Source organism: Orycteropus afer, unplaced genomic scaffold (genome assembly GCF_000298275.1).
Source record: "Orycteropus afer afer isolate SDZICR_OR568_19922 unplaced genomic scaffold, OryAfe1.0 scaffold00542, whole genome shotgun sequence".
Lineage (NCBI taxonomy): Eukaryota > Metazoa > Chordata > Mammalia > Tubulidentata > Orycteropodidae > Orycteropus > Orycteropus afer.
In genome coordinates this window covers 74,329-88,909 of record NW_006922129.1, presented here as the reverse complement: position 1 = coordinate 88,909, position 14,581 = coordinate 74,329, and the positions used below count along the sequence as shown (strand labels likewise).

Here is a 14,581-nt window from a genome sequence, read left to right as displayed (position 1 = left end):
ATTGAGTTCTGAGAATTCTTCATATATTCTAGATCTAATACCTTTGTCGGATATGAAACCAAAAAGATAATTTTTTCAAATATTTTTCCCAGTCTGTGGCTTGTATTTTCATTCTATTAGTAGTATCTTTCACAAAACAAACACTTTTAATTTTGATTAAGTCTGATTTATTATTTGTTCTTTTATGGATCATGTTTTCAGTGTTATGTCTAAGAACTCTGCCTAACCAAGGTCACAAAAATTTTCTCCAATAAGTTTTATAGTTTTAGATTTTCCAGTTGGCTCTATGATCTATTTTTAATTCATTTTTTTATGTGATGTAAGTTATGGGTAGAGGTTTGCTTTGGTTTGTTGTTGTTGGGTTTCTTTGCCTATGGATGTCCAATTGTGCCACCATCATTTGTTGAAAAAACCCTTATCAAATTGTCTTTACACTTTTATTGGAGATCAATTGACTATAAATGGATCCATCTATTTCAGGACTCTATTCTGTTCTACTAATCCATGTGTCTTCCCTTTTGCCAATGTCACCTTCTTAATTACTGTAACTTTATACTAAGTCTTGAAGTCATAATGTATGAGTTCTTCACTAAATATCAAAGAGGTCATTATCTAAATTATTTTTCAAAATTGTTTGGAATATTCTACTTCCTTTAATTTTTCCACATAAATTTTAGGAGCAGTTTGTTGATTCCATAAAATATCCTTCTAGGATTTTGTTTTGTGTTGAATGTATAGATCAATTTGGGGAAATCTAGCAACAGAATTGAGTCTTCCAAACCACAAACACAATATACCTTTCCATTCATGGAGGGCTTTGATTTCTCTTATCAGTGTTTTATACTTTCCATCATACATGCATTGTACATATTTTGTTAGATTTACACCTAAATATTTTATGGGCTTAGGAGCTCTTGTGGTGCAGTGGTTAAACCATTTGGCTACTAACCAGAAGGTCACCAGTTCAAATCTACCAGCCACTCCATGGGAGAAAGATCAAGCAATCTGCTTCTGTAAAGATTTACAGCCTTGGAAATCCTGTGGGGCAGTTTTACTCTGTTCTATAGGGTAGCTGTCAGAAGATGGCAGTGGGTTTATTTTATGAGTTTTGGTATTATTGTAAATGATATTGATTTTTTATGTAAATTCCTGATAGTTTGTTACTAGTATAGAAATACAACTGGTTTTTATATATTGATCTTGTATCCTGCAAACTTACTAAAATGACTTATTATTTATAGTAGGTTTTTAGAGTATTTGGCATTTTCCATACAGTCAAGTATGTCATCTTTTTCTTTTTCTTGCCTTATTGCACTGGCTAGGTCTTCCAGTACAATACTGAATAGAAATACTTAAAGTGTACATTCTTGTTGTGTTTCCAATTTTAGGAGAAAAGCACTCTCTTTCACTATTACATATGATGTTAATTGTAAGTTTTTATATGTGCTTTTCCAGGTTGAGGAAGGTTCCTTTAGTTCCCGGTTTGCTACAAGTTGTTATTATAAAAGGATTTTATATTATGTCAAATTATTTTTCTGTATCTATTAAGTTGATTGTATTTCTTTTTCTTCTCCAGTCTGTTGCTATGGTTGTTGTTGTTGTTGTGCGCCACCAAGTTGGACTCGACTCATAACGACCCCTCCTTGGGTTTCCGAGGCAGTATCACTATGGAAGTAGATTGCCCAACCTTCCTTCAGAGGGTTTGAACCACCGGCCGTCTGGTTAGCAGTCAAGTGCCTTAGGCACTAGGTTACCAGAGCTCCCGTAGCTATGGTAAGTTAAAAATGTTTTTTTTCCAAAATAACCCACTACCATCAAGTTGATTCTGACTTGTAGAGACCCTGTGGGACAGAACAGAACTGCCTCGTAGGTTTCCAAGGCTGTAAATCTATGGACGCAGACTGCCTCATCTTTCTCCCACGGAGCGGCTGATAGGTTCAAACAGCTCACCTTCTGGTTCGCAGCCAAATGCTTTAACCACTATGCCAGCAGAGTTCCATGTAGTTTTGTTTCACTGAGGTAAAGTTACGTAACAAGTTTCTGTGAGGTGCTGTCAAGTCTGTTTTCAACTCACAGCAACCCCATGTGACCAAGTAAAACTGTCCTATAGGGTTTTCTAGGCTCTGGTGGCATAGTGCCTAAGGCATTTGACTGCTAACTGGAAGGCTGGCGGTTCAAACCCACCAGCCACTCCTCGGAAGGAAGATGGGGCAATCTACTTCCGTAGTGATACTGCCTCGGAAACCCAAGGAGGGGTCGCTATGAGTCGGGTCCCACTCTATGGCATATAACAACAAACAAACAACAATCTTTACAAAAGCAGATTGCTAGATCTTTCCCACGGAGCCACTGGGTGGTTTTGAACCACAGCCTTTCAGTTAGCAGCCAAGCATGTAACCATTGTGCCACCAGAGCTCCTTTACATAACACAGAATTCATTCTTTTGCATACTTCAGTGGTTTCTCATATATTCACAATGTTGTACCACCATCACCACTACCTAGTTCCACATCATTTCCATCACCCCCCCAAAAAACCTTATACTTGTTACCAGCCAGTACCAATTCCTCTTTTCTCTTATCCCCTGGCAACCACTAATCTACTTTCAGTCTCTATGGTCTATTCTAGACATTCCATGTAAATGAAATCACACATTATGCAATCTTTTGTGACTGGTTTTTTTCACTTAGAAAAATGTTTTTAAGGTTCATCTAAATATTGTGGCATGTATCAGCATTTTTCTGGTTTTTATGCCAAATGACATTCCATTTATGGATATAGCACATTTTCTTTAACAGTTCATCAGTTGACAAACACTTGGATTGTTACCACTTTTTGTCTATGATAAATAACACTGCTTTGAACACTCATGTGCAACTTTTTTGTGGACATATGTTTCCACTTCTTTTGAGAATATATCTAGAAGTAGAATCACTAGGTCCTATGGTGATTCTATATTTAAATGCTTGAAGAAGTGCCAAACTGTTTTCCAAAGCAGAGGTACCATTTTACGTTCAGGCCAGCAATGTATAAGGATTCCAATTGCTCCACAACCTCGCCAACACTTGTTATTTTTTTGTTTTTTTCTTTTAGCTATTGTAACGAGTGTGAAATGGTATCTCGTTGTGATTTTATTTCCATTTCCCTAATAACTAATGATGTTAAACATCTTTTCATGTGCTTATTGTCTATTTGCATATCTTCCTTGGAGAAATGCCTATCTAAATCCTTTGTCCATTTTTAATTAGGTTATTTGTCTTCTTATTAGAAAAGTTTAAGTTTTTTTAATTATATCTGGATATTAGACCCCTGTCAGACATGTGATATTTTCTCTTGTTCCATAGTTTGTCTTTTCACTTTCTTGGTGGTGTTCTTTGACATGGTAAAGTTCTTTATTTTGATGGAGTTTAATTTTCTATTTTTTCTTTGATTGTTGTGTTTTTTGTGTCAAATCTAAGAAGCTATTGCCAAACCCAACATCATAAAAATTTACATCTATGTGTCCTTCTAAGAGTCTTATAGTTTTCGCTCTTACATTTAGATCTTTGATCCATTTTGAATTACTTTTTGTATATAATGTGAGGCAACTGTCCAACATCAATCTTTGTATGGAGACATCCAGCTGTTGCAGCACCATTTGTTAAGGACTATTTCTTTGAATGGTCTTGGCAGCCTTGAGGAAAATCAATTAACCATAGAGGCATGGGTTTATTTTTGGATTCAGTTCTATTTCATTAATCTGTACATCTGTCCTTACGCTAGTACCGATCTGTCTTGATTATTCAAAACTTTATAGCAAATTTTGAATTAGGAAGTGAAAATCCTACAACATTGTTTTGTTTTCTGTTTGTTTGTTTCGAGAAAGTTTTGGCTATTCTTGGAGTCTTGCATTTCCATCTGAACTGTAGGATCAGCTTGTCCATTTCTGCAACATCGATTGTTTTTCAAACATTGAACAAACCTCATATTCCCTGCAATAAACCATACTTGGTCATGATGTATTATCCTTTTTATATATTGTAGGGTTCAACTTGCTAATGTTTTGTTGAGGATGTATTGGCCTGTGGTCTACAAGGGATCTTAAACTGAAGACTGATATAAACAGTTTCTCATTAGAAACTTCATCTTCCTCTGTGGATCGTTGTTGTTGTTATTATGTGCCATGGAGTTGGACCTGACCCATAGCGACCCCTCCTTGGGTTTCTGAGGCAATATCACTACGGAAGTAGATTGCCCAACCTTCCTTCCGAGCAGTGGATTTGAACCGCCAGCCTTCTGGTTAGCAGTCAAATGCCTTAGGCACTACGCTACCAGAGCTCCTCTCTCTGGATTGGGGGGACAATTCTGGACTTTGGGAGGCCCATATATCTATATGAGAGATGATAATGGCTTAGACCAAATTGATGGCAGTAGAAATAGAGGGAGTAGACAGATTCTAGAAGTTGCTGCCTCCCACCTTCCTTCTCAGTGTTTTCTCCCACGATTCCCCACCCACACACACACACTCTGAACTCCATTCTTACTGAACTCTGTCCCAGGCTCTCCTGCCTTTAGCCCTTTTCTTCCCTCACCCTTCACTTCTTTAACTCCTCCACGTCACTCTTGGCTTACATGTCCCTTCTTCCAGAAAGCCTTTCCTGAATGCCCTGTGTGGATGCCCTCCTGTTTTCAACCATTTAAGGTTTAGTCCTAGTTTAAGAATTGATTACTCTTGATCATAATTTGTGTGATTACTTTTGCGTGAGGGGGTGGGGTGGAGGACTTGACTAGTCAGACTTCCCCGTGCAATCCTGAATTGCACACACAAAACTGAGAAGTGGCATCAAACCCACACTTAACTTCCTGGAATTCCCCTACACAGTCTTCCCCATCCCATCATTATATATACCAGGCACTGACACCATCTACAGTTAGTATGTATTGATTAAACCTATGCAAGGATCATGGGAAGAATTTTACTATTATTAAAGAACTAGGACTAGCTTCTCAGGTGTCAGGGCAAACTGTAAGGCATTAATTGCAGACCAAAGAGAACCACTGATAAAAAAATTAAAAGAACAGACACAGAACTGTATACACAATATTGTGGGTGCGGTACTGTTTCAGGGATCTGCAAGGATGATTTTGAGTAAAAATTTCTGCCTCACACACCAGTTTCCACATAAGGTGCTACCATGCTGCTTGTGCAAGGGTGATAGTCAAAATATTTAATAGCTGGGACTCCATGCACACTATCTAGTAGTTTTGCTAGGGTAGATCTCAGAGGTCCCTGAGGTGTCCTGCCTGACCTCATAGTTGCTAAATCATGGGGAAGGCCAAACTGTTCTGGGGGAGGGACCAGAGTGCCTATGACAGGGGGAGCATCTTAGGGAAGCAGCTATTTATTGAAAGGTATAGAAATATTTCAATATTTTAATAGCTACTATAACTATACTGGTTATGTACTGGTTGAATACCAGCTCTGGGTACAGGTAAACTGGTAGAGAACTCTGTACAAACCAAGTATTGTCATTTATTGTTAGAAAAGCTGAAGACATGACATTCTCAAATGCAAAGCTGATCCTATGCCTCTACAGCTCAAAGCCCTCTCTGCAGGCTCCTTTACAAGGCTTTGCCATGCATCCTGGGAGCTCTGATAGCATAGGGCCTAAGGCACTGGACTGCTAACCAGAAGGCTGGTGGTTCAAACCCACCAGTCACTCCTCAGAAGGAAGATGGGGCAATCTACTTCATAGTGATACCGCCTCAGAAACCCAAGGAGGGTCGCTATGAGTTGGGTCTGACTCGAGGGCAGATAACAACAACAACAACAAGCCATGCATCCTATCTGGCCATACCCATCCCGGCGTCCCTCAGCCCCCACGGACCTTCCGCACATTCATGCTCCAGACTCGGCACTCACCTGTTTTCCCTTGATAGAAGCACTGGTCTCCCAGGTGTCAGCATTCTGTTTGAACATTATCACCATGCCAATGTGCTGATATCGAGGTGCCCCCAGAACCACACTCTGTACCCGGTTTCGCGAGATGACTTCAGCAGAATAACCTGAAGACAATGGTCTAAGGGGAGAAGTGTTTTCCCGCATAGACCCTGCCCCCTCTCTGCCAAGCAGGCCCAGCCCGTGGATAGGGTCAGTGTTCTTCATTGTAAACATAATTAAAATTAAACTTTGAGATTTTTGCCTTTAAAGCTATCCTAAGAGCCTATGAAAGGTCAGATGACATCCACACAAATTGAGTTACACCACATTCTGCTCTTTCTTAGAGTAACCCTCCTCCCTTCCTCGCTTACCCAAGTAAGCATCGTTCATGTCTGAATCCACCCTGGTTGTGTTGATGAAGGTGGCTTTATTGTCTAAAGTTCGCAAAAAAGCTCCACCAGCCCAGTCAAAGCTCCCCACAGCGCCCATCAAAGGACCACTCTAGGGAAAGGGTTAGAACAGAAGATGGGAGAAAAAAGGAGAGACCATTGATGCCCATCAGAGGAGTACCACCTAAGAAGTACCCATCGCAGAAAACCCCAAACCTTTGTGCCTCTTCTCTACCCCCCATAACTTAATGGAGGGCCACTTACAGAAGTGATGGCGGCACTGAAGCCTTCCTGAGACATCTCATACTCAAACGAGCTGGTGCTTCCGGTTTGAGTACCTGTGACGAGGATAACTTTCTACATTAAACAATTGTCTAGAACCGGGGTTGAAAATGCAAATGCCTATGGTGGCTGGATAAAAGAGACTCAGATGGAAATTGTGTTGAAGTGGAAAACATATGCGCCTTTTAAAGGGGTGGGTGCTATTCAGCTCTACCAAGTGGGAATATGGTCCTTGAGGTGCCTCATCTTCCATATTTCCAAGAGAAGCTAGAAATACATATTGTATAAGAAATTCCTCAATTTTAAAATTATTTTATTCATCAAAGATTTGTTGAGTACTTTCTATGTACCAGGCATTGGGGATATAGAAGTGAACCAAACAGATAAATGCTGGCATCACATCTAAATTTTAGTAAATATACAGTATGGGCTTCCCCACCCTCCCAATTCCAGCCTCCAGCCAACACTTGCAAAATTAGAGATGAGAATCTAGATTCTTCAATTTCAAGGGAATTGACCAAGAGAGGCCAGGATGACTGGGAGCTGGAAGAATTAGGGAGAGAGTTGATGTTGAGGGTCAGGATACCAAGGGTTACGAGGTTCTAGTTTCCATTGAGGACTAAGTGTTTGGATGAAAGACTGTCTCTGGCACTGTCTTGGGAACACAGAACCCCGACTTACCTTCAATTGCAAAGATCTTTTCTTGCAGCTGGTTTTGAATAGTTTTCAGAGCTTCAAAGTTATTCACCTGGAACACATGTTCAGAAGATGGCTGGGATGCGATGGTTCTAAGCTCTTGGCGGGACTTCTCACCTCTGAAAGCATCTCCTACCTGTTACCAAGGAGCAGAGGTCAAATAAGACACTGTCTGGGGCAGCAGTGTCATGCAGCAAAGAAAACTCTTCAGGGAAAAATCTGAAATATTTTTGCCAAATAAGGGAAGGCAGCATAAGGCCCCTGGGCCAGGGTTGTTTAGCACAGTTGGGCAAGTTGTATGCTGCACAAGGGCACTGTGCCAAGGGAGCAACTGAGGGGTTAAATGCAGCCTTTGGACCATTTGCTATGCCATGCATTTTTGTGCAGGGTTGACCTTCCCCAAGAAGAAAAGGAGTCTTTTTCTTGACATGAAGGTGTTCCTGCTTGGCAGACCTATGGTGATGCCTCTTTCTAATGGACATAAGGTTTGATTGAACTGATCACCCCAACTCTTTCATCTCTCCCATATGCAAGTCCTTTTCCAAACATTTTGTTGTACCTTCCTACTCTTAGTGGGGTAAACTGTCACACTCATTGTCTCTGCACTCAGTCCTGTGTCTTGTTTTAGTCACCGGATGTTGTCAAATGCGATATAAGCAGAGCCTTGGAAAAGCACTTGCAGATTTCTACTTGCTCATTTGTTCTTTGCCTTCACCATGAAGACATGCCCAGACTAGTCTATTAAAGAATGAACTACAGGGAGCAAAGCCAGTCACCCCAGTTGTTCCAGCCAAACAACAGCCACATCCAACAGACAGAGCTAACAACCCCAGGACAAGTGACAGAGGCCAGCCAAGATCAGCAGAAGGGCATGACAACCTGCAGCTGACTACAGATTCCTAAATGAACCCAGCAGAGACCAAAAAAGGTGACCAGCTGGCCTACAGGCTTACTTACTGTGCTTACTTACTGCATTACTGTGACAATAGAGAACTCATATAGGTAGATGTATATAGGCTAGCAGTGACCCTTGCCCTGCTTTGATTTTATTGATATTTGCAAATTGAAAGGAGGATGTGTCCAATCAGAAACCCTCCACAGAAGCATCAGGCCTGAGAGTCACATTTCCTACCCCGATGACATAGCGAATGACCCCTTCTCTGTTTGCCTCGGGAATGACATCTTCGTAGCGTAACGGATCACCAAACTTCTCCCCATCTGTGATGACAACCAGGATCTTAAGGGCATTTTTCCGGGCCCCATTACTGCTGTGAAACAGTTCCCTTCTGTTCAAGAAAGAAGAGGGACAAAGTCAAATGCAACTAACCAGAGATACTATTAATGCTTGGGAGGAAATGTCAGCCAAGTCACAGACACAGATGCAACTGGACTTGTGCAGGAGGGGTTCAGTCTCCCCTGAGACTGTCACTGAAATGTGGCTGCCTGAGACCTGCAAAAGCACCAGGGGAGGGGATGAAAATGTGGGAAAGGAGCATGGTAAGGAAACATTTTTGGTTTTATATGCTTTTGTAGGGAGCTCTGGTAGCATAGTGCCTAAGGCACTTGACTGCTAACCAGAAGGCTGGTGGTTCAAACCCACCAGCCACTCCTTGGAAGGAAGATGGGGCAATCTACTTCTGTAGTGATACTACCTCAGGAACCCAAGGAGGGGTCACTATGAGTCGGGTCCGACTCTACGGCACATAACAACAACAACATGCTTTTGTATAGTTTGACTTCCTTTTTTGTTAGACTAAGTATTATTACTTTTATGGAGCTCTGATGGCACAGTGCCTAAGGCATTTGATTGCTAACCAGAAGGTTGGTAGTTCAAACCCACCAGCTGCTCCTCAGAAGGAAGATGGGGCAATCTACTTTCATAAAGATTTACTGCCTTGGAAATCCAATGGAGTCTCTATGAGTCAGAATGAACTCAATGGCAGTGGATTTGGTCTTGGTTATTATTACTTTTAAATTAAAAAAAAAAAAAAAAACCCTTATCAAGCCTCTGCTGGAACACTGCCATGCTCTCCAGCCCATCTCCTTGGACTTTTGACCTAAACTCCACTACCACCTCTACACACACACACACACACACACACACACATGTTCCTTAGCCAACCCCATTGCTTAGCGCCTTCAATAGATCCTCACTGACTACAACATAAAATCTAAACCTTCTGGTTGTCTTTAGTGACCCAGCCTCCCTCCAGCCACCTTCCCCACACTTTCTCCCTTTGCTCACAACTTGCTTTTTCATGACCATCCCATGCACAATTGCCCCTCCACAGCTGCTCCCCCCATTAGGAATATCCTTTACCCCATCCCTGTCTGAAGAACTCCCCCCACCCTTCAAAGGCCAGCTAATGATGTCACCTCCTCCTTCCATCCCAACCAAGGAGGGAAGACCTTACACTACTTTGAGGATTCCTGTGGCAGTGTGTGTCCTCCCAATCAGCTGTCTTATTGGCGTCACCAGTGATCTTGGATTAGGATTATTCTTGAATTGATTGAAGGTGAAATGAGTCCGGAACGTATCAGAGTACTGCATCAAAGAGAACTGGGAACGGGCACCTGGCATTACACTGGAGTAGATGCCACTCCCTCCACCCCTCCAGACATCTCCACCCAGGAAAGCATATTGTTTACCCAAGCAAGCCCTCCATAAATCTTAAAATACCCAGCCTCCAGACACCTCCCCTACACTGCTCCTCAATCTCTCTGCCTCACCAGGACAGAGATCTGCCATATAGCTCCTTCTTCTTGGTACTAAAACTTAACTAGAGAGGACAGGTGGATTTCATCCTCCAAGCCAACCCCTATCCATTGGTCAAAGGTGCCTTCACACAGGGTTGAAAAGAATGAGGAGGCTGCTTTCAGAGACAGCAGAAAAGAGACTCATGAAAGAAAACCACAATCCAGTGGCAATGTCTGCAATTGAAAGAGGAGAGGATTCATTGGCCCTAACCAATGTTTTGGAATTTTTGAATTGGCCCATCACAGTTGAGACAAACTCCTTCATTCGCTGAAAGTCACTTGGGTTGATGCTGCCAGAACCATCAATCAAGAAGACGATGTCACTCTCCTGTTGAGGACATTCTGGGCAAGAGGGGAAAACAGGAATTGATTAATTAAATAATTAGAGATTCAATGTTCATTTTTTGTATATCAGCTCTCTGCTGAGCACAAACATAATAAAAAGATAAATAAGACACAATACAAGCTCTAAGTGAAGCAAAAGCCTGGACAAAGTAGTGTGGAAGAATTTCTTTAATTCTATCTGAAGGAATCTGGGAAAAGAGTAATATTGGGGCTGGATCATGAAGGAAAAAAAAAACAACTCACTGCTGTCAAGTCAATTCAACTCATAGCCACCCCCTTCTTGGGTTTTCAAGGTGGTATCTCTATGGAAGTAGATTGCCCAACCTTCCTTCCAAGAAGCAGCTGGTGGGTTTGAACTGCCAGCTTTCTGGTTAGCAGTTAAATGCCTTAGGCACTAGGCCACCAGAGCTCCCAGATCATGAAGAGTAAGAAACAGTTTTCCAGGAGTGTGAAGGGAGAAATAAATTACAAAGAGATCATAGCACATATAACAGTGTGCTGGATGCCTTCCTTGGCCCATCATCAAATCTTTCTACCCTTCTTCACCCTCCCCTGTGACCCAAAAGAATGGCCCACAAGGACCATATCAACAGGGCCCCCTCCTCCTCAGCTTGGCTTCTCCGTAGGATTTGGCCAAATAGGAGCCTCAACAGGAGACTGAAAGGAGGGAGCAGAGTGAGATCAGGGTATTTCCCCTTTGCCTTCCTCCCTGGAAGCTTGCTTTAGGCCAGCTGTGTCCCTGACAGGAGACCACTTTTCTTCTCAAGGGGGCCTGCTCCACAACTCTCTCTCCTTCTGGGTCTAGTAACCACTCCTTCTCCTCACCTCATCAGCTAAGGAGTGGTAACCTTTTTTCTGCTGCTTGCCCTAAGTTCCTGGACCACTCCTTATAGTTCCCCTAGACCCTACCCCAACCTTTATAATTAGTCCTTTTGTAAAGAAACTGTCTTTGAATTATCCTAATTGGAGTGGGCCATCTGTTTTGATTGGGACTCTGACTGCCATAAAGGGAATGGGAGCCTAAAAGGATAGTGGCAGAACAAGAAATAGAAATGGTACTAGAGAGGTAAGTGTATGTGAGGGGGATGGAGACAAAACTATGATGTTAAGCAAAGACCAGATTGGGAAGGGCCCAAGAAGTGTGGCTTTGTCCTTTAGCCAGTGGGGAACCACTGAAGGTTTTTAAAACAGGAAGGGAAATGATTTGTCTTTTATTTTAGGAAAATTACCACAGCTGTGAAGAGTTTAGAGTAGCTCTATTCATGATTGCCTAACACTGGAAACAACCTAAACATCCTTCGGTGGGTGAGTAGTTGAGCTAGTAAATGGAACTGTGATAAATCCATATAGTGAAATTACTCAGCAATAAAAATGGCATGAACTACTACTGATACAGGCACCAACTTGGATGGATCTATATGCTATATGTTAGGTGAAAGAAGTCAATTCCATTTATATGACACCCTTTGAAAGACAAAACTATAGTGATGGAGAACAGATCAGTGGTTGCAGGGTCCAGGGATGGGGGGAGGAGGAGACTGACTATAAAAGGACACATGGAGTTTTTTGGGGGGAATAGAATTGATTATGGTTGTGGTATTCACAAATCTATAAATATGTTCAAATTCATGAAACTAGAAAGAAAATTTTACTATTGTTGTTGTTGTTATGTGCCATCGAGTCGGACCCGACTCATAGTGACCCCTCCTTGGGTTTCCGAGGCAGTATCACTACAGAAGTAGATTGCCCCATCTTCCTTCTGAGGAGTGGCTGGTGGGTTTGAACTGCTAGCCTTCTGGTTAGAAGTCAAGTGCCTTAGGCATCATGCTACCAGAGCTCCCAATTTTACTGTTGTTGTTGTTGTTAAGTGCCAGTTTTACTACATGGTAATTAATAAAATTAGGAGGAAAATAAAAAGCACTTTAAAAAAAAACTAGACAAACCAATCTTACCATTTATATAGAAAATATACAAAGGAGAGGACCTGGGAAATTTTTTGAAGATCTCAAAGATATGTTGCAAAGTGAAAAAAATCAAGGTGCAGAACACAGATACCTGTATATTTGTAAATATATGGAACATCTTGGAAGAAATCAAAAGAAACTGGTAATAGTGGCTGATGCTCAAGAAGGAAAATAGGGGAGTGGGTAACCCAAGAGGAGGAAATGTTTTCAATATATCCTCCTTTGGTGCTTTTGAATTTTGAACCAAGAGCAATATTATCTATTTTTAAAGAAATGGAAGTTAAAAAAAAAAAACATACAGTCTTTAAATTCATGAGAGTGAAGACTAAAGAGAGAAATGTGGAGGAAGAAGCTGAAGCCTCAGGACTGGATGAGATCATGCAGGAGAACATGTGGGCAGGAAAAGAAGCTGTATTCCCAGTGGCCCTGGGCAGACATATGACTACGTACATATAAAGATGCTGAAGTAAGGCATGTGGTAGGGAGTAACAGTGAGTGGGCAGGAATGATTAGAAGTTAGTTAGGGAAAGCTTCTTTGAAGAGGTGACATTTGTGTGGAGATGATAGAGTTTTTAGCCATGCTGAGACCTGGGAAAAGAGGACTTCAGGCTGAAGGAACAGGCTGAAGGAACAGTAAATACAAAGGCCCTGAGGCAGGTATAAGCTTGGTGTGGTTACTACAAAAGAAAGGTGGCCAGGGTGGCTGGAACACAATGACTGAGGTGGAAGGGATGGGAGGGAAGTTGGAGAGGTGGGCAGGGCCTACATCATCCAGACCTTCAAAGACTATGGTTGGGAGACTCAGGCACTCATTCTAAGAACAGTGCTTGTGACATCCCTGAAATTAGGTGGCCCAGTTACCCTCTCACAAAGGGCTACATTAAGACTTTTCTTAAAATACAAAGCCAAGCACCTTCCCCAGCCTCTCCTTCTCTATTGTAACCCAGTCCCCTCCCCCCTTTGCATCTAGACCTCTAACTCACCCTTCAGACCATGAACAGGCCCCTGGTCAGCCCTGCCATGACCTTCCCATCTCATGCCGCCCAATTGTGCCCTCTTCCATAACAACCTACCTCTGAGGGTCTCAGGAAATCTCCGGGGCTGCTGATGTAGGTTGGATCCAAATAAGAAGCAGAAGCCATTCACATAGCTGTTCTCTTTACAGGTTTGGTGCACAGTGGGGCCACAGGCCTGGGGAGCAGAGCGCCGGTAGGAGGGGCTGCCCCTGCTTTCCATCCTTTTGCCCCAGTATCTCTACTCACCACAAGACCCCAGATCCCTGTGCCTCTGAGCTCCCAACTCCTCCCCTAAGGATCGCCCCATGACCCAGACCAACTCACCAACAGCTGGGAGGGTTTGGTAGTGACAGCCAGAGACAGGCCCAGGGACATATTAATAGCCTCCGGGGGGACTGAGGAATCAAATATGAACACAGTTACCATTGGAGGCATTGAGAGGCAATAGGACTCTGGAGAGCTGATCTGGGGCCACCTCAGCCCTGGGAGACATGGAAGTCAAGGGGGCTATATATAGGTCATGGGAAAGGAACATCAAAGGGTATCTAGGGTGGAGTCTGTGGACAACACAAAAGACTGAGGGGCAGGAATCCTTAGCCCTCAGCCATGGACCCCCCTTCCCCTGAGCACAGGAATGCCCAGCAAGTCGAGTCCAGGTGAACGCACAGGTAGGACCTCAGGTATAGGCAGTAACCTACCCTGCAGGGGGATGGGATCACATGAGTTCACGCTGTAGTCACACTGGTAGAGGCCACCAGTTTGGTTGGTAGCCTTTATCTCCTGGGGGGCTCCAACCATCACCCTGTGGAGAGATATAGGAACAGATCACCATGGGGACAAGTGAGAACTCTCACATGTGGGCAGAGACAGCAACCATGAATAAACTCAACAATTCAGAGGAAAGTGGAGAGCTAATTCTCACATGGACTCTCCAATTCCCAGAGAAGTCCTTGAAGTCTTTGAAGATTTACATGGTGTAGTATCTGCCCACCTCTCCAACTTCTCCAATTCCCAGAGATAGAAGAAGGAATCAGAGAAGCAAAACACAGGAAAATTTTGGGTAAGATGAAGGAATAGGCAGACAAGTGACACAGACCCTCTTCAACAAAGAAAAGAAAAACCAATTGACAGAGATATAGAAGATAATCCTGGAGCCCTGAGCTTTGAAAGGAACTATACAGAAGTGGATTAGGCACCAACTAGTGGAAAAAC

The 14,581-nt window shown here is 42.7% G+C and overlaps 1 protein-coding gene across 1 annotated transcript in view; it reads right to left on the bottom strand.

The window, feature by feature from the left end:
• Positions 1-14,581, bottom strand: part of ITGAM (integrin subunit alpha M) — a 107,385-nt gene that overhangs the window by 67,190 nt on the left and 25,614 nt on the right. Inside the window, 10 exon segments of the mRNA XM_042782959.1 lie at positions 5,903-6,045; positions 6,292-6,421; positions 6,574-6,647; positions 7,273-7,423; positions 8,420-8,573; positions 9,702-9,847; positions 10,256-10,386; positions 13,427-13,544; positions 13,694-13,764; positions 14,068-14,171. Coding sequence (XP_042638893.1) covers positions 5,903-6,045; positions 6,292-6,421; positions 6,574-6,647; positions 7,273-7,423; positions 8,420-8,573; positions 9,702-9,847; positions 10,256-10,386; positions 13,427-13,544; positions 13,694-13,764; positions 14,068-14,171 — 1,222 coding nt within the window.